The sequence below is a fragment of the Tamandua tetradactyla genome, chromosome 17, assembly GCF_023851605.1.
Source record: "Tamandua tetradactyla isolate mTamTet1 chromosome 17, mTamTet1.pri, whole genome shotgun sequence".
In the NCBI taxonomy this organism is placed as follows: Eukaryota; Metazoa; Chordata; class Mammalia; order Pilosa; family Myrmecophagidae; genus Tamandua; species Tamandua tetradactyla.
Window position 1 is genome coordinate 28,902,206 of NC_135343.1, and position 27,770 is coordinate 28,929,975.

At 36.8% G+C, this 27,770-nt stretch overlaps 1 protein-coding gene across 5 annotated transcripts in view; it reads left to right on the forward strand.

The window, feature by feature from the left end:
- The window catches only part of CCDC85A (coiled-coil domain containing 85A), a 627,527-nt gene that overhangs the window by 158,036 nt on the left and 441,721 nt on the right, over nt 1-27,770 (forward strand). The window contains exons 4-7 of one of the 5 annotated variants that reach the window (XM_077134277.1): nt 15,421-15,555; nt 18,381-18,500; nt 22,060-22,158; nt 26,460-26,717. The exons of 2 other annotated variants lie outside the window; for them this stretch is intronic. In XM_077134277.1, the coding sequence (XP_076990392.1) occupies nt 15,421-15,555; nt 18,381-18,500; nt 22,060-22,158; nt 26,460-26,549 (444 nt within the window). In that variant the 3' untranslated portion in view covers nt 26,550-26,717. Of the gene's footprint in view, nt 1-15,420; nt 15,556-18,380; nt 18,501-22,059; nt 22,159-26,459; nt 26,718-27,770 lie in introns of those variants that run through there. 2 more of the 5 variants (XM_077134273.1, XM_077134274.1) reach the window with 2 other exon arrangements.

Consider the following 27,770-nt stretch of genomic DNA (forward strand, 5'->3'; position numbering starts at 1 on the left):
GACCTGCTTCCCCAATAAATATATTGATTTTCATCTTTTGTGTGTGTGTGTGTGTGTGTGTGTGTGTGTGTGGGGAAAGTGGGGGCGTTGCATGGTCGGGGAATCAAACACAGGTCTCCCGCATGGAAGGCGAGCATTCTAGCACGGAACCTCCCGTGCTCTGAGTTTGTGAGCCTTGCCCTCCCTGAACCAACTTTGGCTGTTGCCTGACTGCTGTGCTGACGTCCTGATCATTCCCCAGGGCTTCTGTGAGTTGGGGATTCTGTATCCCAGCATTCTTTGGGCTGAGAATATTTCCCCTTGACACCATCCCCCCATCCTTACTTGAGTTCCACCTGTTCCAGGCCATTAAGTCCATAGAAGAAGTAGGCCCTTGCCTCAGGTTCTAGGGCTAAGACCAGGAAAGGAGGTGGGAAGGAATGCTTCCTTTATGAAGGGAACGAGCTGTTTAAATTATCCCTCCCTTTATAAAGCCTCCATTGTTCTCCATTCAAACATTTCTACCTGAAATAATTTCTCCCTTTGGGAGGACTTCTTGCCTTCAAACTTGGGGTGTCTTACGATAATGGACTAATCTCAGATATTTATGATTTTAGGAGCATTTAGTCGAGACACATGCTTGAGTAATCATGACCTCTTTCAGAATTTTATCCTTTTTGAGATTTTATAACTGCCATAATATAGTTAGCTGGGTATAGATAAATTTGAATCATTATTTTTTTTTAAAGAAAGGGAAATAAAATATGACAAAGAGACAGCTAACTTGTTTACCTAATACCCTTGGATTTACTATTTTTGGTAGTTTTTCTTAACTAGTAATTGCTCTTAGAAGTTATATTAGGAAAATTTAAGAGTTATTGAAATGTAAGAGTTACAGACAAAATGTAAATCTGACTCAAATATAGTATAGCAAATAAAGCAGGGCACTGTCTTTTCATGATATGAAATGCCTCTCATTTGCTACAGAACAACAAATGAGCCTGGAATTTTAAGGTTTCATAGATAACAAATAAGTAATAAACCCAGGACCAGATGGGAGCTATCCTGGACTTATGTAAAAGGGGCTCTAAAAAAGAAGGGTTTTTAATAGCCAAGATATATCAGCTATTTTTGACACAAGAGTGGAAGAGTGGGTATGTCTTGAGGGCAAAAAGAGATACTTTTTTATCTAAACATTTTTGTATGCTGCCAAATTTAATGTATGAGAGAAAAGCAAAAATGCACACTCAGAAAGACAGTTACAATCCCAGTCAATATGTTCACAAATAAATTGTGTGGGGTGATTGATCTTACTCTTTGGCTTGAGTCCCAAAAGATGACAGAAACTACAGTTAGAATTTGGATGACATCTTTCTGATAAAGAATTTTAGACAAAAAAATGATTTGGCCACTTTGTGTTTTGCAGTTTATTTTGTTTGGGATCCTCCCCATCCTCTTGCCACTCCAGGTTCCCACCCTACTCTCAGATTAAAAGTCTGATTGCTTTCTCTCAGTAACTTCTACAGATGGCCAGACAGTTGGTGATGGCAGCCCAGGTCCTTTGGCTATTGAAAAGAACATTGGGGAAGTCCACTGAGATTGGACCAATGATTATGTTTAAATGGTGACTTGTGAAGAGAGTAGCTCAGGTGGTCTCACATATTGGAGAATAGTCTCTTGGTTAGAGAAACCCTTGGCTGAGCTTTTGACCCTTGGGAACAAGGTAAAGATGGGCATGAGAGCAGGTAAGGGCAGCTGTCCCTGGTCAGATACCAACACTGTTCACTAAAATCAGTCATGAGAGTGTGGAGGGACCTCTTTTCACTCTAAATCGAAACTTTCTGGGTGGTTTCTCAGAGCTCTAAATGATGCTATAGTAATTTATAAAGAAGCATGACTTCAATTGGTCTTTAAATAATTTTTTTTTATAACATTGGCTTTTTAATACTTTATTGCCTTATTGAAATTTGGATTTTATTTTAGGTGTATCTTTCATAATGAATTCTGTTTGAGGGCATCAATCCTGGGTTTTAAGTGTTTTTTCACATTATGATGGGTTGAAGATAAGTCTTGGGGCCCAAGGAGGGGCATTGTGGGCCATAAAAAGTATATGCCCACTTCCTTTATTTTTCTAGTCCTTTTACTTTTTAAATGATTTCTTTTAAATGATGGGGTCAAGCCTTAAATGAACTGTCTCTCTCAGAGAAATAGGGATTATGCCATAGCAGGAGCATTAAGAATCTGTAAACTTTGCAGCTGAGTTTGCCTCAGGGCACAGACAGTTAACTGGATGGAGATGCCAATGCTAAATCTCCTGGTTGAGTCCACCGACCTGCCTTGGAGGTTTGTTTCTTTCACAAGTACTAATCACATCCTGAGTGTCAGCTGAGGTCCTGGATATAAACCCAACATTCATTCTGTCTCCATGCAGCTTCCCCTTCTGACCTTGGGCCCCTGTGTTTGATTTTCCCTCTTTTGCAGATGTGAAAATGACTACCAATGGGCAGAAGTAAGGTTTGTGCCCAAACTTTGTTACCACTAGTCTAATGTACCTCCCATTTTCCCCCAAAATCCGTCAAATGGCAAGTGTGTTTCTCTTGAAGTGAGACAGCTGTCAAATCAATGTTACTACCACTACCCTCACCCCCACCATCTGAAACAAACTTCTGGGGTTGGTGATGTCGTTGGGACCTGAACTAGGTTCAATCAAATGAAACTTGGTTTTATTTCCAGTCCATCTGTTTTGACTCTTACTGTGAGATTCCATTGCTCTAATAATTATTTACCCAGCATGGGATGATCTCATTCTTTTAGCCACTTTAAAGACATTTAGAGTCCCCAAATAAATGGTTACTCAGGAGAGAATATTGGTCTACTTATCACTTATCTGCTGGCTCAATTACAGCTTCTCCTTAAGGCCCTTACCTTTTTTTTCTAGAAACTTCTCAGACTTTTCCAGTCTGCAATGAACTGTTCAATCTCTATATGAGGGTTTGACATACTTTTTTTTGTTTTATTTTTGGTAAAGAGCCAGATAGTAAATATTTTCAGATTTGCAGACGGCAGTTTGGTCACAATTATTCACGTCTGCCATTGGGGGTGAAAACAGCCACATGTAATATGTAAATGAATGATCTTGACTGTATTTTAATAAAATTTTGTTTACAAAACATGTGGTAGGCTGAATTTGGCTCACTGGCGATACACTAAAGTAATTGGTGTACACTACACTAAAAGTATGGGTTATCTGTTTTGTTGTTGTCTTTTTGTAAAACTGACCTCTCATATTGTTACTTACATTTTCATTTGTACATAAAGAATTTATTACATTTTTTTTAAAAAAGTATTTGTTGATTGATTTTCATTGATTTACATTTCTTTGTCCTATAATTCTTCCCCAGATTATCAATATTTGGGGTTTGAAATGTGCATGATTGAAACAGAGGGGTAACTGAACAAGACACAAGGTATTCTTTCTTAATTCTTTGGAATAAAATGGTTCTGGAGATTAAGTTGACTGCATATGACTCAAAAATGTGAGGACCTTTCATGTAGCAGAGAAAGTTGTGGAAATATCCAATGGGAAATCTGTACTTTTTCTGAAATGCATCTTTATGGTGACCTTAACTTTAGTGATGGATTGATTATATTACTTTTAGTGTCCTGGCTATTCTCGCATGTCATAGAAAGATTGCTGGGAAGATAACATGGGAAAGTCACATCTTTAAAATAGATAGCACATGGCTGGCAGCTGGGAAAGAACATGAATTTCTATAGAGCACTTCAGAGACAAGTGGAATTCTAAGTTCATGTTTACCAGTGAATGAGGAAAACCATTTCTGGGTTTTGGAGTTAGGTCAGAAATCAATTGATCTTCCTTTTCATTTAGGAGAGGACATTTCATGAGAGAACGAGAAACTGGAAGACCACTGGTAGAAATTAAGTGAATTTCTGTATTTTTCAGGTCCTTCTTGTTAATATTCTCCTCTCATTTGATCTTTGTCAATTACATGGTTTTTAATCATCACATATGTGTGTTTCTAAAGGAAGCACACATCGGAGAACTGCAGGGTATTTAGGGTAGAACAGGAAAGAGCAAACACTAGTTTGTGTTTCCAGCGTGTTTTCTGTAGGTCAGGAACAAGACCTATAAGAAAATGAGAAGCATGTTCCTTGCTCTGTTGCCAGGCTGATTGGCACTGGAAGCTCCGAGGGGTGGGGAGCTTGAAAAGAGCCAAATGCATTCACAGTGCTTAGCTGGTGACTGATGCCAACCTGGCGATTATCAACCCTCTCTATAGCACTTAATGTTTTCAGAGTGCTTTTCAATCAAATTTATTAGTCACCCTTCACAGCCACCACATGAAGCTAATTGATGAGCCTCTCCATTTTATCTTTGAGGACAGGTGACTTGCTGAGGGTCAGGCAGTGAGTGGCTTATAGAGCTCATTAGTCTCTGGCCTATTCCTCTCCTGAGTGAGCAAGATACTTTTTACTTTTTAAAAATCTGTGGTCAGCATTGGGAAATAGTACTATTGGTTACCTGATTGTTTTCAGGGTAATGCTAATGTAAGCATTTTAGATTTTCAGAAGTTTTTTTTTTTTTTTTTAATTTGCCCTTCCTAAATCTTCCCAGTGTCATTCAGTCAACTTTTCAGAACATTTTAGCTGTGTATTTAAAGGTTAGCTGGGCCTGTCACATTCCTCTCAAGTGCTTACCCAGAGACAAATCTGGTTTGTGGCATTAGCTGTGGTCCAAGTTTGTATGAAATGATGGGTTGAAAATTACTCTCCCAACCGAAATAGGTTATCTGTGCTAGCCTTTTCTTCCCCCTGGAATCACATAGAGGATAGACAGATGCACTAACCTTGCTGTTTGGAATGAGAAGTGTTGACAGCATTTATTGTTGGATTGGTACAGGGATATTCATTCAGTGGTAAGTAATTAGTGTGCTTCCACTGCTCTTCGTAATACAACCAAAGCAACCCATGACAAATAGGCAATGGAATTTCTGCAATTCATGGAAGGCTAATGGTCTTGTATTGACGATTCATTCAGCCTTTTATCCCTTGAATATTTCTGAGCTTTTTAAAAAAATGTATAGGCACTACTGTAGACAATGGCAATACAACCTTGAATAAAAAAGTTAAAGTTCTTGACACCATAGAATCTACATTTTAGTAAATGGATTATTTTTAAAACCAAAAATATGTAACTTTCTCTGGAAATGATAATCACTATGAATAAAACACAAGCAGACAAGAGAATTGGAGAGTGGTAGGTATGAGGGGGTACTTTAGATGGAGTTAGAAAGGGCCTCCCTGAGAAAATGATATCTGAGGAGACCTGAATTCAGGAAAGGTGTATATCATGGAAAAGAGTATTCCAGGAAGCAAGGACAGATGCCTAAGGGAGGAGTGAGCTAGGCATATTTGAAGAAGCAGGAGCCAGAGGCCAGTGTGATATGAACAAAGGAGTGAGATGGAGAGTGACAGATGAAGTCAGAGAGGCCCACAGGGCTAGAACCTGTAGGCGGTCTTGACCAAGGCCATGTGTTTGGATTGTGGTCTGAATTGATGGGAAGCCATTGGGTAAATCGGACAAAGGCGCAATATCATCTGATTGACATTTTTAAAAAGTCACTGTTAATGATGGGGACAAGCCAGAAGGAGGGTAGAGGTAGGGGGAGGGGACATATTCTAGGCAGCTAGTTCACTCATTTGAAGAGATGATGGTGACTTGAGCTAATTGGAAGGGTAGAGATGGTGAAAAGGAGTTGGATTCACGGTATATTTTGAAAGTAGAGCTCAGAGTGCTTAAGAACAGTTTGGATGGCAGATTTCTATTTTCCCTGCTGGTAATTTTATTACTGTCGAGTATGCAGGGGTCACACTACTTAGATTCATTTTGGTTATTCCTGTTTCTGTGAACTTTTAAGCATAAGATCATTGTTAATGTCCCAAGATGAAATTACCAACAGATGGCATGGGTAGCACTGCAGTCCAACAAGCAGACATACTTATTTGTGTTATTAATCGGTGTCCTAGAGAAATAGCTGCCCTTGTATGAAGCTACTGCTCTGTGAGTTTCTCTCTTGTCTTGACCTACCCATTTCATGCAGGCCCATTGGAAAGAGACTTAAGATCCTTCTTTTTGCCGAAGTTAAGGTAGCAAATACCATTTCCCAGTACAATATTTCTTATTCTACTCAACAAGTATTTATTTTGAATAGCTGTTTAGTTCCTGGGGCTCTGACTCTGCGTATGTCTTCCACTGGGCCCTGATAGCGTGCTGAGGTGTTTAATACAGCCATTAATGGGCTCTGCCATGCAAGCCGAACCAGTGTTAATTAGCGTTACTTCTTTGCTGTTGCATCCATGCTGGCAACTCAGTTCTATGCCCTAACTCTCTGTATCCTACCCTTTCTGCCCCATCCCCCTCCTTTTTTTAATAAGCTCAAGATGTAAAAGTATCCAGATATGGGCTTCTCAGAAAATTATGTCATAAGTTTTTACCATTTAATTAACTTTAACCTTTAAATTTAGATATATATCCTTCTTCTTTTTTTCTAGAAAGTTCAGTGTTTCTCTCTGGGGGATAATTAATAAAAGACAAAAATTAAACACATAAACTCATTATCCAGATACAGAATGTCCTTAAATCGAATTGTCCACATTTCCTACTGATTGTTAAACAGTGATTTTTTTTTGTTTTTTTTTTTTTTTGTCAAGCTTTCATTGCTATTGTTTGTCTGCTCTTTCTCTGGCTACAAAGAGACAGGGTGTTTGCCGTCTTAGCCCTTTCAAGACATTAATTCTTTTCTTCCTGGGGTTTGCCCTCTCTAATTCTTATAAAAAGAACCTCCTGCAATTACTTTCATTTATTTATTTTTTTCTGGGAGGCATATTTATATATCTGTAAGTTTCACCTGGAATAGCAGGTAATTCAAAGTTATTTTTTTTCTCTTAAAAGAGCGTTGTTTTATTTGAGCAGATATTTTCATCAAGGATATAATAATGATCGTTGCATGAAACTAAAATCATTGACAATTTTAATATTCTGCAATTCTCTTATGTTTCAGAAGAAAACCATTTTCGGGGGATCTGTGAGAAAAAACATTTCAAGCTTTTGAGCTTGACTTAAAAACTGTGATGAAGGAGTTAAACATATTTCTTCCCCTACTATTTCCTATCCTGGCAGCCATTTTGCTGGTGACCTAACCGGAGGCTGGAAGCCATCCTCACTCCTTTTTTGACCTCACTGTCTCCATACAGTGAAGCATTGTGGCTCGAAGGACCCTGTCCCTTAATCCATGAACATCTTCCTCTTCATACCTCCTGCTGTGGCCCACTTTTAGGCAATGTATAATTATTTTTCACTTGAACTTCATTGTTAATCTCCTAATTGGACTCCATTTCAGCTACTGTTGCCCCACTCCAATTATTCTCCACGTTATTACTGGGTAATCTATAAAACAGAAATTAGGTCATGTAGGGCTTATGCCTCAATGTAGAATAAATTCCAAAACCTCCATATGGCATAGAAGGCTCTCTTTGATCTGACTCCTGCCTTTTATGTCATCTTGAGCTCTTGCTATTCTGTGCCTCACATCCTAGGCTTACATCATTCTAAACTATTTCTGGTTCCCTGAACATGGCATCTGTTTTAGATTTCAGGTTCTGTGAACTGAAGTTACCAGTTTACTCGTAACAAGTGAACTCCTGCGCTTCCTTTACCATTTAACCCCAGGCTTCGCTTCCTCAGTGAAGCCTTCCCTGGAGCCTTATCATTTGATGACAGCTTGATTTCCATCTCTGTTTTGTTTCTACAGATCTGAATTTTAACTATTATTTGGTAAAATAAATGAGGAGTGAGCGAATAAATATTGTTTTCTGGGTTTCCTTAGATGGGAACACCATATAGATTGAACCATATAGAAGGCCTACACTTAAGGAAGTTGGAAATAATATCCTTTCCAATGATAATTTTTCTTTTCCCAGTTTTTAAACCTGGTTCCCTCACCATTTGATAATATATGGGATTACATAGTGGTTTTGATGGGAATAAAGTCGATTCATGCTTTTGGTCTGCTGATCATCCCCAGTGATCATTTCTGCTGTTGTCTTAATATATCTTATCTTCACTGTAGCTTTAAGAATAGATGGAGGAGGTAATTCTAGATAAACTCATTTTTCTCAAGTAATAACTGACTAATGAGAGAAAAAGAGTAGAAATTGAAATGCCTTTCAATTTGTCAAATATGGACAATTAAAGAAATGTCTGTTTCATTTAATGGAACTATTTTGGTACTCTAGAAATGTGCCCTAATTACTTGCATAGTTGTGTACCTACTAGTTACCAAGTACGTAGGCACACAAGTAAGGGATGTATTTGAGATGATTGTCCCACGCATTGATTTGATCTTCCATTAATGTGTTCAGTTGATTTTGACGGAGCTCATACTACGTGCAGATAGGACAGTATGTGCTGTGATTGCAGAGATAATACAAATCGTGTGCATTGACCTCATGGAGCTCCAAGATAATATAACATATTACAGTAAAATGTAGACTATCATAAGAGTTTAAGGCAGTAGGATCTGAGGCCAACAGATCCAGGTTTAAGTTCTGTCTCTTACTGCTACTAGTTGTGTGAACTTAAGCAAATGAGTTACCCTCTTTGTGTCTGGGTTTGCTCATCAGTAAACAGGGATGATAATAGTGGCTTTGTCATAGAGTAATTGTGAGGGAACATGGGAGAGAGAGAAAGAGGGTGGCCATGGTAGAATATAAGGAACCAGAATCAAGAGAGTGACATCCTGTTTCTCACTGATATGGGACCAAAAAGCCATGGGACCCAGAAACTCAAAGAGAGGAAAGTTAGATCAGGAGATGGGCTATTGTCTTGATAAGATAACTGTATTTAGCCAAAACTCGAATGTATTTCATTTATAGTATGACTCATTTAGTATTCCAACCTGAGTTGTCAATAACTCTCAACAAATCCTTTGGGTGGCTTTAGCAAGTCCTAAGTTATGAAATCTTTGTAACTGACATACAGATCCTATATGGAACTGTTATGGCCACAGATATGTGTCTTGAGTGGAGAAAGTCAAATGAGCACCAAGCTGGTGTTCGGCTGGTGTGTACCAGTTTATCTCATTTCGTGATTCATGTTAATGTGCTGCTATTGTGAGTCCCCAAGACCCCTTGGCCATTGCAACCAACCTGATCTTCCCCAGAATCTCCCAGATCTCCCTGAAGCCCAGGAGCTACAGGATGAGTACATGAAATAACAGAGGATCTTTCAGACCCCAGAACAACAACCACCACGACAACAAAACACAGAAAACAAACTTTGTTATGGGGTGAAGATTATTGAGAACAGCACCTGTCCATAATTCGTGTCTTATTAGGTATTAACATGTATTATGTGCTCACATGAGTTACCCTTCATCACTGTATTGTTAAGGAGCCTTTATTTTCTTCCCTAATTTTCACAAAGGACCTTCTACCAGTTTTATTCTCTGCAGGATTGGTGTGTCTCAGTTTTCAAGGTGCTTCAGTCTGCTGTGTCGCTCTTTTCAGAGAACTGTTTGTTCTTTGGACCAGTGCCCTGTGCCCTGCCCGTTTTGCATTCTCTTTCGGCTAGCGCTGCTGTCATTGTAGGATGGTTTGGGTATTCTTAATTATACACCTTTTGTTAGAAAGAATAATTTCCTATTAAATTTGTGGAAGGATATATAGATGACATTATACTTGGACCAGTTGAGGACTGAAGCGTAAGGAATTTCCTTTTTAATCTGTGCTAGCTCCTAATCTGGTGGATGATGGGTTCTCATATATTGACTCATAAATTTACTGTGGAGCTGACACCTGAAATTTTGCTTTGCAGTTTTCCAGCATAGTTCTTTTGTCGAAATTGGGGTTTCTTAACTTCAGCGTTATTGACATTTGTGGCCAGATGATTCTTGGTTGTGGGGTGATGTCCTGTGCACTGAAAGAGGTTTTGCACCGTCCGCAACCTCTGCCCACCAGATGCCTTAGCAACCACCCGGTTGTGACAACTGAAAATGTCTGCGCACATCACCAAATGTCCCCCACCAGGAGACCAAATCAACCCCAGTTTAGAACATTTGCTCTAAATAGCAAACATATGGAAGTAGATTGAAAAGCAAGTTATAGAATGTGCTAGCCAGCAGAGCAAAAGCGTTTGTGAGAATGGCAGCATACACTTATAGCGTTCTTAATGAGGGCCAGGAAGTTTGGTTTTTTTAAGCGTTTTTATTGCGATACATTCACTTACCATACAGAGTTAAAATCTAGAGTACAGGTTACAGGAAATAGAATGAAGGTAGAGAATGGGGAGCTGATGCTTAATTTGTGCAATGGATGATGACTGTGGTTAATAGTACAAATATAAGAATGTTTTTTTTTTTTCATGAATCAGGTGCTGTTTTAACAACTCTTTTATGTAAATTACCAAAGCCATGAAGTGAGGAGCCATATCCCTATTTTATAAGTGAGGAAACTGAGACACCGAGAGATCACATAGTTCATCCAAAGTAATGCAGTTTGTAAGTGGCAGATCAAGAATCTGAACTCAGGCAGTATGAACCCAGGAAGTCCATGATTTGAATTCACTGTGCTTCTCTTTTAAGACAGATTTATTGGAATAGAGACCTATGTGACTCTGTATGGGGTCTTACCTCCTGTGGGTGCTTAATAAATATTTAAGTGAACAAATGAATGAACATCTCTAGGTTCAAGAAAGTATTTAATGTTTTAAATCAGTATTGAGTAAATTCTTCCCTTAAATGAAATGGCACATTTTTTTGAATACAACCACCTAATTATTGTCATTAGAGCAAAGCAGAGGAACTCAGCATTTCTAAGCCTATTCATGAGGATTTTTAGAAAGGGTTTGTCAAGGTGACCTTTAAATCCTTTTCTAACCTGAGCTTCTATTTGTGTGCTAGGATAGTTTTACAATATAACAGAATGGAGATTGGCCAACCTGAACAAAATATTATTTTCCTGATGAAGCTAAACAAAGCATCTGCTCCTGCATTATAATAAGGAAAAACTGTGAATTCATCCCTCCTTCTAAACTAAGTATCATATGCTTTCTGATAAAGTAGGATATACTATATGATAGTTTGACCAAGCTTCAGGACTTATAAAAAATTAAACATCTTTAAGTAACAGGAAACCACTTTAACCGATCAATTGTCAGGCTTCCATATTTGGCTTCCTATTATAGATAAAAGGACTTAACTCTAAAACTTGTTTCAAGGACATTGTATCTCATATATATCTAAGTGGGAAACCTGTATTTTATATTATTTTATCAAATGCGATGCTAACCAACTGGAAATATATGTATTTTATGTATATAATATATAAAACTATATTCAATAAGACACCCACCACATCCATTTTCTTTACTTTTACAATAGAAAACAAAACTTCCTTCAAGAAGAATTTTCATTAAATTAAAAAAAAAATTTCTTGACTTCATCAATACATGAAACTCTAATAAAGGGTTTTTCTGTAAGTTTTTTAAAAAAATTTTCTGCATTGCAAGTACCACGAATCAAATTCTGAGTAGCCATTCTTTTGTTAGTCATGCGTTTTAGATAACATATAATATTGAATATCTCTTAGTATTTTTCATTAATTCTGTGAAAAACGGACACTTTCTGGATTCACCCAAATTAGAGAAAAGAAGCATGACCAGGTAAAAAATTAAATTGTCTGACTTTTTGAAAAATTGGCTTTGGTTTCCTTCATTTACATACATTGTATATGTAACTCATTGAGAACAACAAAGAAAAGAGAAACTGTTATGTCTTACCTTACATATTTTAATAAATGACTGAGAACTATTTATAATTAGAAGGGAATATTGCAGATATAGTGGTTGAAATCTCTGTGTTGAATTCATGTTTAAGCACAAAGGAGCTTGTGCTCTGCCCTAGCTTGGAAAACCATCCAACTTGACCATTGAAAGTCCTGAGACAACTGGCTTTGATTTGTGCTAAACTGAAACCAGTGTCCAATGAAAATTAGTTTGTCTATCTCAGCTTCCTTCCAAAATCATCAAGGTAAAAGTCTCCCAGTCAGATGGACTCATAGTTATTCCCTTTAGCTCAAATACAGGTCATTTCTTACTTTCCAGTTCTTTATTGTGTGGTTGCAAACAAAGAGTTCATGGAGGCTTTTTCTGTTACTTTTTTATCTGGGTATGTTGGAGGTTTGCTGAGAAGCCCAGTGAATTAGGCACACAGCCTGTATTGTCCCCTTCCTCCTTCGTCTCAGGATTTACTTTCTACAAAAAAATAAAAAAAGAAAACAAAAAACCTACACCATAGTTCCCTTACCGGGATTTCCAGAGTTTTATAGGAATAAAAATTATTGACCATAGTATAATTGTATTAACATTTTGTTTTTGCATGGGTAGGCACTGGAAATCGAGTATTTACATTAACATTTTAAAAGAAATTCAGTGATCCTCAATTCTTGACCTTCAGCTAATTCTTGTGTACTTGAAATTGTACCTTCTTTTTTCCTTTTTGACTTACATAACATAGTGATATTAAGGACTCATAGAAAGGAACACATATGAGTTTTGAATAATTTTACAAATTTCAAAAATAATTCCAAATTGATGGCTTCCATATCTCTGTAGTTTCATTGCATTTTAAGAGACAGTGGACCCAGGACTAAGTGAGTATTACACTCAGGTTCATATACTGTTCAGGAGACTTAGTTGTGTAGCCCTTTATTTGTGTGTTACTTCAGTTAGCTAATGAAACAGTGGATCTAAGAGACGGAGGTGAAATCCCTAGCTGCCTGTACCTTTTGCTCTGATGTCATCCCTCACTGGTATTGTTTATGAGGTGGGTATGGCTAAGGGTAATAATAGGGTGAGCACAATGAAATCTGCACTCAGCCTCATGAAAAGACTGCTTTGTAATGCCTGTTAGTATCATTTTCTTATTTTTGAGAAAAAGCACATATAAGGCTCATCAGCAGTATTTCAAATAGCAATAGGATTATTTTATTGTGAAGAATGGAAGCTTATTTATGCAAGAGAAACCATATTCATTGTAGCACCCAAATTTTATGGATTTGAAAACAGTAACCTAAAGAAAAATATTCAGTATGAGATACCTGTTTTCTTTTTTATTTATCCCACATACCATGGGGAAAAAAATTCTGATTTTCTTGTTAAATATTCTTAAAAATGAGTCATTCTTTAAGGCAGAAGAATGGGAACTTCCAGAGTGTTAATTAAAATGATTTAACTATTAAAAATAGCAATAAATAAAACATGACCATAAAATAGCAAAAAGATAAAAATCACAATAACATCATCTTGCCAGCTCCCTTAAAATTCATATTATGAATTATGGTAATTTCACTCAGTGAGACCATAAATAATACATTTTCTTTTTGTTTAGGAGATCTTTTAAATTTTTTCATAGCTTCATTTTTCTTCCTTGATTCTGAAGTAGAAGTCAATTTTTTTTTTAAGAAAAAGTCTATATGAATACCATTCAAATGCTTGACTTAAAGGTCAAAGATGATTTCTGGTCTAGAACACTCAAAATTTTTCCTTTCTTTTTTTGAAGGAATAGAAAATCAATAATTCTGATACTGAAAAAGAATACCACTCCTTTTTAAATTATTACAGCATTAAGTTGTTTATTCTTCTAGAAAAATCTGGTCCGTGTTTATTTCCCCCTATTATATAATTATGAAGCAATATGTTTAATACATTTTTAAAAACCCTTTAAAAGTAAAGCTATTTCTTCATGTTATATCTACCCTCTGAAACTAGGAAAATATTGTGCATTCTCTAAATAGTAGCTAAATTGCTGCTCTTTCCAGTAGACTTGTAAATGGTGATAGATGCTACCTTCGATTTCTTGGATTTGATGATAAACTTTGTTACATGAAAGTGGGAGTTCCTGTATATTTTCACTCAGTTGTTGACTCCGAAGAGCATAAGGTCTGAGAGATATGTTAAGTCATAGAAGGAACCAAAGTCAGAAAATAGACTTTATCACTTGTAAATGAACATCCTAGAAATAGAATTATTGCAGATTTAGATGATAGTTAAATTTTAAGCCAGCAACCGTATCATAAATTTTTGGATATCATTCTTTTTATGATTGAAATAAATTAGATACTGACACAAGAAATAAATCCTGAAAGAGCAATCGTCAAATCACTGTTGCCTTGATGAAATTATCGTTGTGGGCCGAGTACAAATATAATTCTCTCAATTGTTTATGAGCAATAGAATATATGTAATTTACTTATTCAGTAGGAAACTGATGCTGATTTCATAGATTCAGAAAGAGTTTTATGAGAACCGACCACTGGTCATAATTGCTCCTCTTTCTACCTTCACTTAAGACTGTGGTATATTTTGTTTATTGTTTAGCCTCCAAAAGTTAGGGAAAGGTCAAAACTAGGTCAATATTATTCACAATTGAGCAAAATGAAGTGATGCGAGCTAAAATATTGTGCTTTCATTTTCAGTCTCCTAAAGGTAACCTCATCATTTAATTTAGACACTGGAATTGTTGGACCATTTTGTGGATTTTCTATAAAATTTTTTCCTGTATTCTTAATCTTGGAACATATAGTAATCTTAGTTAAATGTCTCTAATGAAAAATAGGAAATAGTGTTCATATACATTCAGTGTGCTTCTGATAATTTTTAATAGAGTTATGCAGTTTGGTCACAGAGAAAGCTTAAATTTAAGGAAAATTTTTTTGTATTTTCTTTTTCTTTCTGTTATGTGACATCTGGTTTCAAAGAGTACAGAAATGTGGGAGATAACTGATTAATGGGCATTTTTATAAGTATGTATATGTTTTCTGTATAAATAGTTATTTTAGTGAAGTGGTGATCTCTAAGCTCACTCTGCTCTTCTATGTGCAGAAATTTTGCTGAGAAGTTGATGCATTATCAGTTATTATTATTATTAGTAGTATTATTGTATAGTATTAATGTATCTACCCAGCTTGAGTGTCTTTACCAAAGTGTATAGTGCTCCCAATTACATTTCAAAGAATTTTTGTTTAATTCTTTAACTACTTTGGAAGGTTTATGGTTATTTTCTATTTTTCACAGGTAAAACCCATGAAATAAAGTAATTTTAACTTTGTCATCTACCTCTTTTTAAAAACAACTTGTGAATGTAGTTATACTTTGCCATAAACCTAACAGAATCATTCGGTGTGAGTTTTAATATACAGGACTTCAGATTGTTTCTATTTTTATCCCCGCCCCCAGCTGTGCGCGCTACAGCTCACCATTGTCATTGTGATTCATTTCATTACGTTTCTTGTTCTATCTGCTTTCTTGAGACTTGGGAAAGAGTATTTTTCTGAGTGATTGTATCGTATTGTTCCAAATATAAGGCCACCCAGCATAGAAGGCAACCTCCAACTAGAAACAGCTCAAATATGGAGAAAGGCTGGGGGCCCAGAGCCCGGCGGGTCTTGCAGTGGTGGCATGGGTGCCGAGGAATAGGACGATGCCTGCCCACTCTCCCGGTGAGTGAAGACAAGTCAGCTGGCTGCATTTGTCTGTGCGTAACCAGATGGCTTCTGTTGCTGGAGGAGAAGTTGTACTGGGGCGGGTAGAGAACAAGTCTGTACACATGAAAGGGAGTTGCTTGTGTGTCTAAACTTGGGGAGGAGGATGGGAGAGGAGTCTTTCACCTCCTAAATAGTCGTCTTCAGTGATGTTTTTTCCTGAACCTGGAGGTCAAAGTTGAAAAAGCCCGAATACCTGAGTAGAAACAAATGGTTCTTCCCTGGACCTTTCATGAAAAGGAGTTTAGTCAACAGTGAGTATATATCAAACGAATCTAGATAATTCTCCTAATATTGGTCTGATTCTACTAAACACATAAAATTATTTTATTTTATAGTAACTAAATGAGATATAATGAGATGGTTGATTCTGTTTGTTATAATCTAGAAAACTCTTTAGCTCCAGTTGGTGTACAACTTTATAGGCATCTGGTTGCCTTTGTGGGGTCACCAAAACACAAAAAAAGTGGACCTTGATCTTTCTTGTTCATTACTAGTCTATGGCTCTCAAAATTAATTTGAAGTAGAATATCCCCCTCAGTGATGGGTTGTTCCCCACTGTATGCTCTAGGAAAGATCTCACTGCACCACTCTAGCCTCTTTTTTTCTTCAAAAGTATATGAATTTAATAAAAGAGTGGTTGGTTGTTTCTGAATAGATATGGCCTGAAAAGGACTCTCCCTAAATTTAAGTAGTACTAAATTGACCAAAAGGTTTGGTTTTGGAGAGCTGTTTATCGCTGAGTTTAGCAATTCTAAAAACCAAGATACCCTAGAAGATGGAGGCCTCATGCCCATGCAAAAGCATGCCGGTATTGACAGACCTACCATTTAACCAGTTCTGGGAAGGAAAGCTTTGAAACAGAAGAGTTGGGCAGAAGAGGGTTTGAAAGAAAGAACTGGAGGGAAGGTAGCTCAGAGGGGAAGATTCCTTTAGCTAGAGTAATCCCTTGCTAAACTGGATTACCTGTCAGAGGAATGGTAGTGCTGCATTGGTGGGTCCCATATCAGAAGCTTGAAGTGAATCCTGCATAACCTGAGAAGCTTTTTCAGAGTTCGTAGAGGTGGTACCGTAGGGAAAGAAAACAGTAAAGGACAAGGGTTATTTAAGGAGGAAGAACGTCCTTTAAATTCCCTTAATTTTGGACCTATTTGATTTCCATAGAGGAAGAGGATGTCTAAAATTCGGTGGTGGGAGAGAGAGGGTGTTTCCCTTCACTATCTTTGAACTTCAAATAGTTTTCCTTTTATTAGTTATATTGGGTATTATCATCTTTGATATGATTTGACTTACGAGAATAGGAAAGCAGATTTTATGAAGTGATTTTTTTTCAGGGGAGTGTGGGGCTGTTGTCACTGGAAGCCCTGTGACAGAACCTGTGGTTAGGGTCCTTGTTAGTGGCAGTGGAGAATAGAAGCAGGAGAAGTCATCTAAGTATAGATTCCATTCCTTGCTCTTCCTCACCCTAGTGAGAGTGGGGAGAGGATCTGATTTGATTACACCACCCTTTGGAGCAGAGAAAAGAGCAGGGCTTCAGGAGACTTGTGAGGTGGCAAGAGGAACTTCAAGGACATAGTGCAAGAAATGACAACAAGGAAAGGGAGAAAATACTCCAAATTTCAAAAATAATAATCTTTATAAAGCTAAATGGCACTATCTTTACTAATGGCCTGGTTTACGTACAGTTCATACACATGACTGTCACTGTCCTCAGATTCTCCTTCCCATTCCTAAAATGTGCAACACAGAAGCTCTCCTGTAGGTTCTGGAAAATAAATGTCCCAAACCATTGTTGTTTGCTACCTCTATGAATTCACTCAGCGGGTCCTTCTCAGGGGATTGAAATCATAGGAGCAACTTAAACGGAGCAGATTAATAAATCTGTTAGGCAGGGAAGAACTGTAGGTTTGTTAATGGCGGAAATTAAGATCTCTGGAGCTCACTAAGAGTATAATGATCTCCATAAACTGTAGGTCGGAAAATTCCCATTGGGTTGCATTTTCTAGGAGGCTGGATGGTTACTGCTTTCTTCTTATTTGCTGTGCTTCTAATCTGTCCCCAAGCAACTTCTAGAAAATGTACAGACCCCTGGGGGAGATGCCGAGGTCCTGTGTGGCTGCTGTGACTCTCAGGTCAGATTCATCATGCCCGGATTCTGATTCCTCAGCCATTAGGTTGGAGAATCGCACAACGAAGATATAATTTCTCATTTATTTTATTTGCATTTTTAAAAAGGCAAGGAAATAAAGAGAAACCTTTCTTAAATAGAATGTTGTATTTGCTTAAATCTCTTGGAAATTGCTCCATTATAGGCTTTTTCCTCAAAAAAGAGTTTTTATAAGAGACGCAGCTTCTCCAATGCAAGGCTCTGATGCGTCTTCATTTTTTTATGCCATATGGAATGTGGCATTTAGCTTGCTGAGTGAGCATGTTTCATTCAGCTGTGGAGTAACTCTTGAATTCCCTACTCTGGAGTACCTTTAAGTTTCAAAAATCAGTTTTGAAATGTTCCTAATGGCCAGCCCTTGGTGAGGGGGAGGCAGTGGTCTGTTTGTTAAATCAAGGATGACATTCAGATTTGCATAGAGATGGTTCTTGGTTAACTGTTCTTGAAAGCAGCAAGAGTATTCCAGTTAACAGGTTGATAGAATCTTAAGACAGCCAAGAAAATAATCAACAAAAGGGCTTATTCTCATTTGGCAGTGAAATTGACTATTGAATGACATCTGTGTAGTTCCAAACGACTTTTGTTTTAATAACAAAGTTGTTGATTTTCTACTAAGGGTTCTTTTAGGTTGTCATCAGGGGCTGATGGGAGTAACAGTTCACCCAACTCTCCAGCTAGCTTCAGTGGACATACCACACCTTCTCAGCAGCCTGAACCCGTGGTACACTCTCTTAAGGTAACCAGCTGTGTGCACCCATTCATCCAGAACTTCAGTTGTGCTGTGACTTGTTCCCTGTAGTCTGATAGTCCTCACAGTCTTGCTTTAATCATAGAGACTTTTTTAAAACCCCTTATGGCATAAAGCTTTAAATCTTTTTTTAAAGTATGATTTTAATTTTTTGAATCTATAAAAAAGGGGTTTTGCATACTTATGGTTGAATCTCTAGTTTCATCATTTTGTTTTGAGTAATGTGATCATTTCTGTCTGCATCAAAGTTGAAGTCTGATGTGCATGTATATCCGTATGTGTAAAATATTATTATAAGTATTTTTGTGCAAAGTTTGTAGCATGGATGTCTTCAAATATAGGCAGTTAATTGCTAGCCAAAATAAGGAAGGATACCGTATTTTTTTTTTCTTTGTGCCAGAGTAATAGCTCATGAAATTTATTAAAAGAGATCATAGAAATAAACAAAAACTTACTCTTTCCCCGACTAAATAGAAATTAGACCCTCAAACTCCAGCTAATGCTCCTTTATAGATATTAGAAAATAAATTATGATTTTCTACATAAAGTTAACTTATTTTTGGCTTTGACTTCAGATTCTACAATGACTTGAACAAAGGCTTTGATGGAATTTGTCATTTATCTTATTCTTCACCAAGATTATTACCTTTCCAAGAAAGTAAACTTTAAATGAATTACATAAAATTTTTGATAAATAAGCAATATAAATAAACAATATAAATACCCAAAAGAGCAAATTGATGCAGGCTATGGATGGTATTGAAAAGTTGAGAGAACTCTTGAACTTTTATTGATTCCAGAGTATGAAATACTGTCCTTCAGATCTATCTATAATTCTTGACACGTGGCCTCAAGCCTTTCTGAGCCATGAAATAAAGCGCCTCAGTGTTTCATTTGCCTCCTGAGCTTCATAATTTGAAACAAAAATTGTTTCCATTTCAGAATGATTTTATCATCAGAATGAAGCGTGCCACACTCTCCGTGGCATCCATATAGCACATAACTAGATGAGAGCTTCAGAATGATTAGAGGTTGATTTGGCTTTGGCAGAAGGTTTAGCTCACTCACCATGTTTTGCTTTAGCTGACACCGAAATAAGTTTGCTTCCCCTAAGCATATGCTGACTGTTGATGAGAAAAGGTAGCAGAACCATTCTGTTGGCCACAAGCAGTGCACTTGGCCTTTCCTGTCTGAGTCGTGCATAATTCACAAAGTGAGCAACCGAGAGGAGTTTGTGGGAAGGCATGACCAGTCTGAATGACGCTGCCCTGCTTCTGGTGGGTTCTGATTTATGGATCCACGAACGTCAGGCTCTTGGCAGTGTTTGGATGCCCTTTAGCTTGAGTCAGGTGTTAGCTGTCTGAAAAGCATTTTGGAAATGGAAAATATCCCAGAGATTTTCTTCGATCTGGTAGTATTATAGGGTGTCTGCACACATTCCAAAAGCAACTTATTGTCCTATTTTTCAAACGATTTGAAAGCCGTATCAGCCTGTTGCCTTGTTAAATGGCAAGTGCAGTTTGAATCAGATCAGGCTAGTCATGTTGTAATTTTCCCCAGATTTCTCAGGGCAGCTGTTAGTATGGCCTAAATGCAAGGGAGGCCATAGAAGAGCTCCTCAATTTTCTTGCAATTTGTCCTCTAATTTTCACATAAATTTTTACCTCAAGAGACTGAGGTATTATGTTATAATCAGAACACTTAAGGGTACTCTGTTAGCAGATGGGTGATCCTGAGCAACTGAAGTATCTTTATTAGAAAACTGGAAGCTCTTGAATATAGAATGTATTTTGTTTCCATCGTTAACTGTGTCGTGAAACAGAAATATGTGCAAAATAGTCTATGAGAAATGCATCTTAAGAAGATTACCATGTCAAAAAAAATTTGACAGGTTCTGTTTTTAAAAGCCACAGATCTAAATCTGGTGTGTATCATGAAATTTTTCTCTTCTGAAATGGATCATCAGAAGATTGGCTCAGTTTCCTATCTGCTGGTTGATTTCAAAGAAAACTCGAGGCTTTAATAAACTCTGTGATGGTATTTGGGAGTGTATGTTATAAATCAGCGTGAGAAGTTAGTCCACTCGTAAGAAGACCAGATTTTCCTTGCTTAAAATTTCATAATAACTATTAATTGGAGCTGCACTTCATTTAATAGAAATTAACTGATTTGAAGTACACCTTCCAGAGGTGCATTATAAATTGAATTTGGATGCAAATGAGCTTGTTGGAGGAGCTCTTTAAGTTTTCTATGAATATTCACTGAGCATAGTCAGTCATTTCCTTTAAGTATGTAAAGAAAGGAAACAGATGCTAATCTAAGGTGAGTATCATATCCTACTCTAAAGTAATATATATATAGTAATAAAAGCTAACAGCTTTGTATTAACAGAAGAGTAGTGAGTGATTTTGACACTCATTACAGGATTGATGCGCTTGACGCGCAGTAAAAGTTTGGGTGGTCTCAGATAGTGTTTGTGAACTTGACAGGAAGGTTCCAGTTTGTGCTCAAGTCCTTTATTTTGGCCCCTTTTTCCTCGGTGCAAATTCTCAGGTGGCACATTTAGATGTGGCCATCAGTGCCCACCATGATCACAGAAGCGAGTAGAATAGCAGGGTCACAGTTCAGCAGGAGTTCTCTAGGCCCTTTTAGAAAATGCATCCTTTTTTACACTGCAGCAATGCTTTGATTTATAAGCTGACAGTTATAGAGGAAAACAAACAGCAGGTAAAGCTGTTTGTCCTCCTTTGTATTATAGAAAACTGCAATCTGAGAATTTTACAGAGATTGTTAAAGAAATATTATTTTCAACCCATTTAGGGATAATTTAGAGAAATGGAAAATAGGTCTCAGAAACTGTTTAAAAGCACCTTGTACCCACTTTGCTCTAATGAAAAATAATTAAGAGAGTTGCCCAGATATTTTCACTACAAGGAAAGGAGTCCAGTCACTGCCTTTACTATAATTGAAGCGCTGTCTCCATATTCCTTTCTTAGGCTATTAGAACATGGACAGGCTGAAACTGTGAGGTTAGCAGTGTTAATGTTCACAAGAATTGTATGTACATATTCCTGGGTTCTGACCAGTTTCACTTGTCACCATCATCTATTTAATCATCTTTTCTAGAGGCCATGTCTACATATCATTTGGACTGTTTGATGTACAATTAATTATGTTGCTCATCTTTACAATGGAGTAAGAGTTATGACTGTTTCCAAATGGTTAACCCTTTTAAATTATCTTAATGACAAAATTAACTAAATGCATCTAATTACTTTAGGTATTAGTACATTCGATTGACTATCAGTGATATAATAAATTGCTTGGAAATCAACATATCGATGGCCATTGGAAAATCATGTGTATTGATCTCAGGTTTCAGAACGATCCGCTATTTTAAAAGATTTTGCCATATGCTAATCCACTCTGATATGCAGACACGGAGAAAACAAAAGGTTTTACAAAGTGGAGGACCTTGATGGTTTTATACATAACTAACCCTTTTTTTTTCCATGTGAAATTTGCTTTTCTTTTTCAACAAATCCAGGTCTTGGATGTTCAGGAAACTATAGATCGTCAACAGGGTAAAGAGTATGAACATGACCTTAGTGAGACAGAAAAAGCTATAGTCAGAGAAATGTGCAATGTAAGTTTAACATGCTTTATTGTATATTTTGTGTTGAAGCCTCATCATAGCTAAGTTACTGCTTTATAAATACCTACTTTTAAAATGCTGACCAAATGCCTTCACGTTTTTATATGACAATAAAACGAATTCCCACTGTTTTATCTTTAGTTTTACTGCAGTTTTATTTTATTTTATTGCGGTTTTACTGGCACAATAATCATGTTAGAGAATATTTAGGTCAGGGATATTCAGCCACTTCTATATTCCAGAATGATCTATGAAAGTTTCTAAATATTAAACTTATTGTTTAAACTGTTGTGGTGTTAATTGGATAAAATAATTCTTTCCCTTTTATATTTTTAAGAAATTCCGTAAAGATTAGTGTTTAAAATCCTATAATAAAACACCGACTTCTTCAGATTTATTTGTAACTATACTTGGAAAAAAATCACTGTCTTAATAGATAAATTTGCTTAATTCTTTATATATATGATATGTGTCTACAAAGTATTATCTTTACCTTTATTTGCATGTTTCACGTCATGCAAAGTTTTATCTTCACCTTGCTGGGGTTCACACGAATTCAGATAATAGTAAGATGAGACAGATATAATCCTAAGAGACGGACAAGTAGAAATCCCCATCAATTTAGAGGAGAACACAGTAAAAATTAAAAAAACAAACACTATATGTTACTTTCATGATGTATATCTTATGTAATTATTAATGTAGTTTGGATTTTCTTATTCATCCCTGGATGAACTTTAACTTTTGGCTAATATGCATGACTGCATCATTATATGAAAAAGAATAATATTGGTGAAGCTTAATAGGCAGTAAATGGAATAGTGTAGAGGAAACCATTTGTTAAATGCAGGAAATCATGGCAGATTATATTAAGCATCCATATAAATTGGCCTTATATTGCACTTTTATCCTTTTTTTCTTCTCTTATGATTTTGAAATTACCTAGAAATACTCTTCAGCGTTAGGTCTGTTAGGACCAGGTATTCTCAGACATTTACCTTCTTGGAATCCAGTAAATGTCACATAAGTCCTATGGGCATTTCATAGGTGCTGGATGGGGGTTTCAGTCTCCTGCTTGCCTGTGTCGTTGCTGCTTTTTATTGTGTAATCCTTACGTTTTACGTGTTTTTCTTTCTTGCATATCTGTCTCTGTCTGTTTTTGAAAGGCCATTAGTTCTAGATACCGTAATTTCCTAAACACACCACCATGTATCTTCTGTAGCTTTTCAACCCGTCCTAAGGCTTTTGATTTGAATGCTTCACTCAGATAATTTGTGCCACATACCTCGGAAAGCTGCTGCTTCTCATCTGTTGATGATGGAATGAGGAATGAATTTCAGACCATAGGGAATCCATGGTAGAACTGGAAGGAACTATGGCCATCCTCCCCTGGTGGCTCTCCACAGAGTAGTATGGGGAGCTCCTTGGGAATTCAGGGGTCTGGGTTCCACCTTATCATGGGCATTTGGAAATGAAACCATGGGTGAGAACCTCAACACTCACATTTTATGTTTGAAAAAACTACTTTCCAGAGAAACCAAATGACTTGCTCAAATTATTCAGTAATGGACGATGAAGTCAAATATGTACCCAGATCTTCTTTTAGGAATAGCTCTTCCCACCTTCTCCATATAGTACATTGGGGGACTTCCATTTTCTATGCTAGAGCATGGAAAAGCACTGTTTCTCATAGAGAGGATCATTCCCGTTGTGCTTTACGCCAGGGTTTCTTTAAATTAAGAAGGATTGCTTCTTTTCTTTTTCTGAAATGTTTGAAAATTCATTTAATTTCTAATTCATTTCTAACAAGAGACTCAGTGCTGGACTTAGTTCATGATTAGTTTCATGTTCATCTTTTTGCTTGCCTTTATTTTCCAGAAGGAGGTTTCAGAAGACACCATGCAGTGATGGTGGTATTTTTCCCTATAGAATACATTTTCAGCCAAAAACTTGCTCTGCTTACTTACCTTTGCAAGTTCTCTGGGGCACCTTTTCTAACTGTCCATTTTTGTCTTTGATCCCCAGAATTTTGGGAAAAAAATGCAAGCTGGTTCAAATCTGATCGTTAGCACTTTCATATTTGTAAACTATTTAAAAGCCAAGAGGGAAAAAAGAGGTTGATTCTATATGAAATTGGTGTCACAAATATGAATGATATGAGTATTAAAAATGTATAGTACTGTAGAAAAAAAGTTAAATATGGCAATGCAGTTCCTTAGATATCATTTTCTTAGGAACTAGCTAAGATTGAAGCCTTAATTCCTATTAGAGGAACTACGTACTTGTAAGTAATGGCACAGAAATGTAAAGCTTTCTTATAACATGTGAAAGGTTTTGAGACTCAGGTAGAATTTAGAGTAATAGGAGTTTTGCTATAGATTCTGTATATTCCTTCTGGAGATGAGTTGTTGACATGTATCACATGAAAGGACTATGAGTATATAACTATCACATCATTATTGTTGGTTAGTAAGCATGAAGTACTTTCATTCTCGTCCCAAACTGTGCTGTAGAAATAAATATATTGCTCTCTAATAAATAGTAAACTTATCTTTTTGGTAGTAGTGGTTATGTTTTAGGTTTGGCTTTTTGACTCTTATGAATTCTCTAAGGAGAGTTGAAATACCGGATGGGCCGTCTCAGCTATCCATCTACTCTGCTTTTTAAATTTGAAGTCACTACTCCTGTGTCCACCTTAGAAATGTTCGCTTATCTCAGTGATCTCTTTTCTGGAAGAGTTTCCTTTCACCTCATTATAATATCTGGGTTAAGGTCCATTGCATGCAACATCTGAATACTTACAGAGGGACTAAGCTTTTGAGTTATAACCATGTAATGTTATGTATTTATGATCCCTGCAAGGACTTTGAGTCTGTCTTCTGCTTCTATATCGGACCATAATTCAAAGCATCCTGGGGAGAGGTGATTGTATAAAACATTTAAGGGCTAGAAAGGAAATTTCCATAGCATCCCTTGACTTCCAAATTCAATGTTTGCACCTCTTCTCATTAAATTTATCAAGAAACAGGGCTTTCCTAACTCTCTTGCAAGCAGCTTGAAGCTTCCGTTGCTGTATAATTCCTTTCTAGATATTTAAGGATCATAATTACAACTCCTTGCAAGTACACAAGGATGTCTCTGTCATGTAGTGGTGTTCTGCTGAAACAGAGACTGATAGTTCCATTGGCTTAGAAATGCATGCAGACAGAGCCTTTTTTCTGCTAATACTATTGAGTTTTCCTGGAGTATCCACTTCTATTTTAAGGTAAAAGCAAAAAAGGAAACAAAGTCTGTGAGTAATTAATCAGCTGGTTTGGTGTTTATGTTAGAGCAAAGTAAATTTTTTGGAATTAATCAAGTGGAACATTACCTTTAGAGTGAAACACTCTGGAAGGGTTATGGAGTGTGTACGTGTGTGTGTGTGCGTTACCAGTTAGTACATTGGTATATCATCAGTAAATTCAGTGGCTTTGCTTTTGAGTTACATTATTCTCAATCTCACCTTTTGTTCTTGTCCCTCTATAATGGCCCAATTTTTTTTAGCATGTTGTAACTGGATCTTTTTTGTTGATTCTTAAATTTATTCTTATCTTTTCCCTGCATTTGGGTGGTTTCTGTTTTAGAAATCTGAGAGATCATACTGTCTGGTGGTTAAGATTTTTGATTGCTGGAGCTACAGCACTGCAGGGAAAACCAGTGTTGCTCTCAGAATTTATTAGTACTGCTACCAGCTCAGGACTTAACTCTAGCTCAAGAGCAAAATTTCCTTATTTTCTTAAGTGGAACTACTTTGATTTTCTTTGTTCTAAGCATATAATATAGGAACCATGATGATCTTGGTCAGGGGTTTCTTAATCCTGCCTATGCATTAGAATCACCTTGGAAGTTTTTAAAACATACAGATGCCCAAACCTCACCGCATATCAATGAAAATAGAATCTCTGAGGATAGGAATTACTGATTAAGAGTTCCCCACGTGCTTAATGACAGTCAGAATGGTGTGCCACTGACTTAACTAGAGGAAGTTTGAGCATCATCTGTTAATTTTGACCCTGGTTAATTGTGAATACTATGATTTTGTAGTCCCATCTTCTGAGCAGTTCTTGTGAGTCAGAAGCATGTTTTCACATTTTTTTGTTTGTGTTTGCACTCATTCATGTGGCTATTTTGTCTCTTGACTTCATGTCCTTCTTACCCCCTTCTCATAGTTTCTCCCCCCAAACTACAGCATATCACCAGTCTTTTCGTGGAAGAAGACAATTAAGATGCTTATTCTTGCCCTTTTTTTGAAGGTTGTGTGGAGGAAACTTGGAGATGCTGCAGGTTCCTGTCCTGGAATTAGGCAACATTTGTCAGGAAACCAGTACAAAGGTCCAATGTGAGAAGCACTGTCCTTCAAACATGACATCATCTCTGCCAGAGACAGAGGAAGCAAAAAGAAGAGAAAGAAGAATGGATCTCCACAAGCCTGGATTCATGGAATAACCTGGAGTGATTGTACATTGCACATATTTCTCCTCTAAAACCTTTAGTACAGCATCTCCCATCAAGCTGGTATTTTGTGTCTCTTACTTCAGTGTCCATAACAGTCCATCTCAAATAAGGTAGCTTTGAAAATCACCATTTTGTTACCAATATGTTCATTAGAACTAAAACGTTTTGACTCTGAAGATTGTAATTGGGAATCCTGCATGGTGGGAAGAGTCCAGTGGAGCCTCAGTGATTTTGATTTGACTCATTGCATATAATGGTGGGAGTTTTCAGCCATGCTGTATTGAAGATGAGGGGTGTCTTCCAGAACCCCAAATTTGAGAGTTGTATCTCTCGTACATCAGTCGACAAAATTCTAGTTCCTGAAGCATAATTAATGTGGATGCAAGATAAGGTTGGGTTTCTGGTTTCTTGTTTCATTTTAACATTTGAGGTGCTAAAAATACCCCATAAATTTTCCATATTTTCTAGAAGGGTAACAAGACTTTGTAGGGTACATATCAAAGAGTGCCATTCATTTCAATTGACCAAAATAAATACTCATTTTTTTTCTTTTACTCTTGACAAATTGCTCAGGAGGACATATCCTGGGGACATACCACCCTCCAGATTCATTCAATGTATCCACTGATGTTAATATTAACTAAAAAAAATAAGCAAACATAATTTTTCTAAGTGTTTCCAGCTGTGTGATGTCAATTTCTACAGTTTAGTTTCTAGACATGCTGTTATATTTAATAAACTTTATGTATACTTTAAAATATTGCACTGCATCTATGAAAAAAAGCTTCCTTCGCCTACTGCAGCTAACATTTTATGAAACTGACGCATGTCTTTCATTATTGAGATTAAAAGCTCTTGTTCAGATTGCTCGAGGTTTGAAAAGGGGTGTTCTAGCTTTGCTTTGTTACTTTCTTACTTTTGGTATATTTATCTTATATAATATTAGATTGTGTGTACTGGAAATGCTATGATAGATATTTTGTGTTTATCCTCATATAATGATAATTTCTTGTATGAATGTGCAAGAGGACTGTGACAGAATGCTGTTAAGTTTTTACTGTAGTTTAAGATTATAAAAGTAGGAATGCAACAATTCCCAGTTTTCAGAT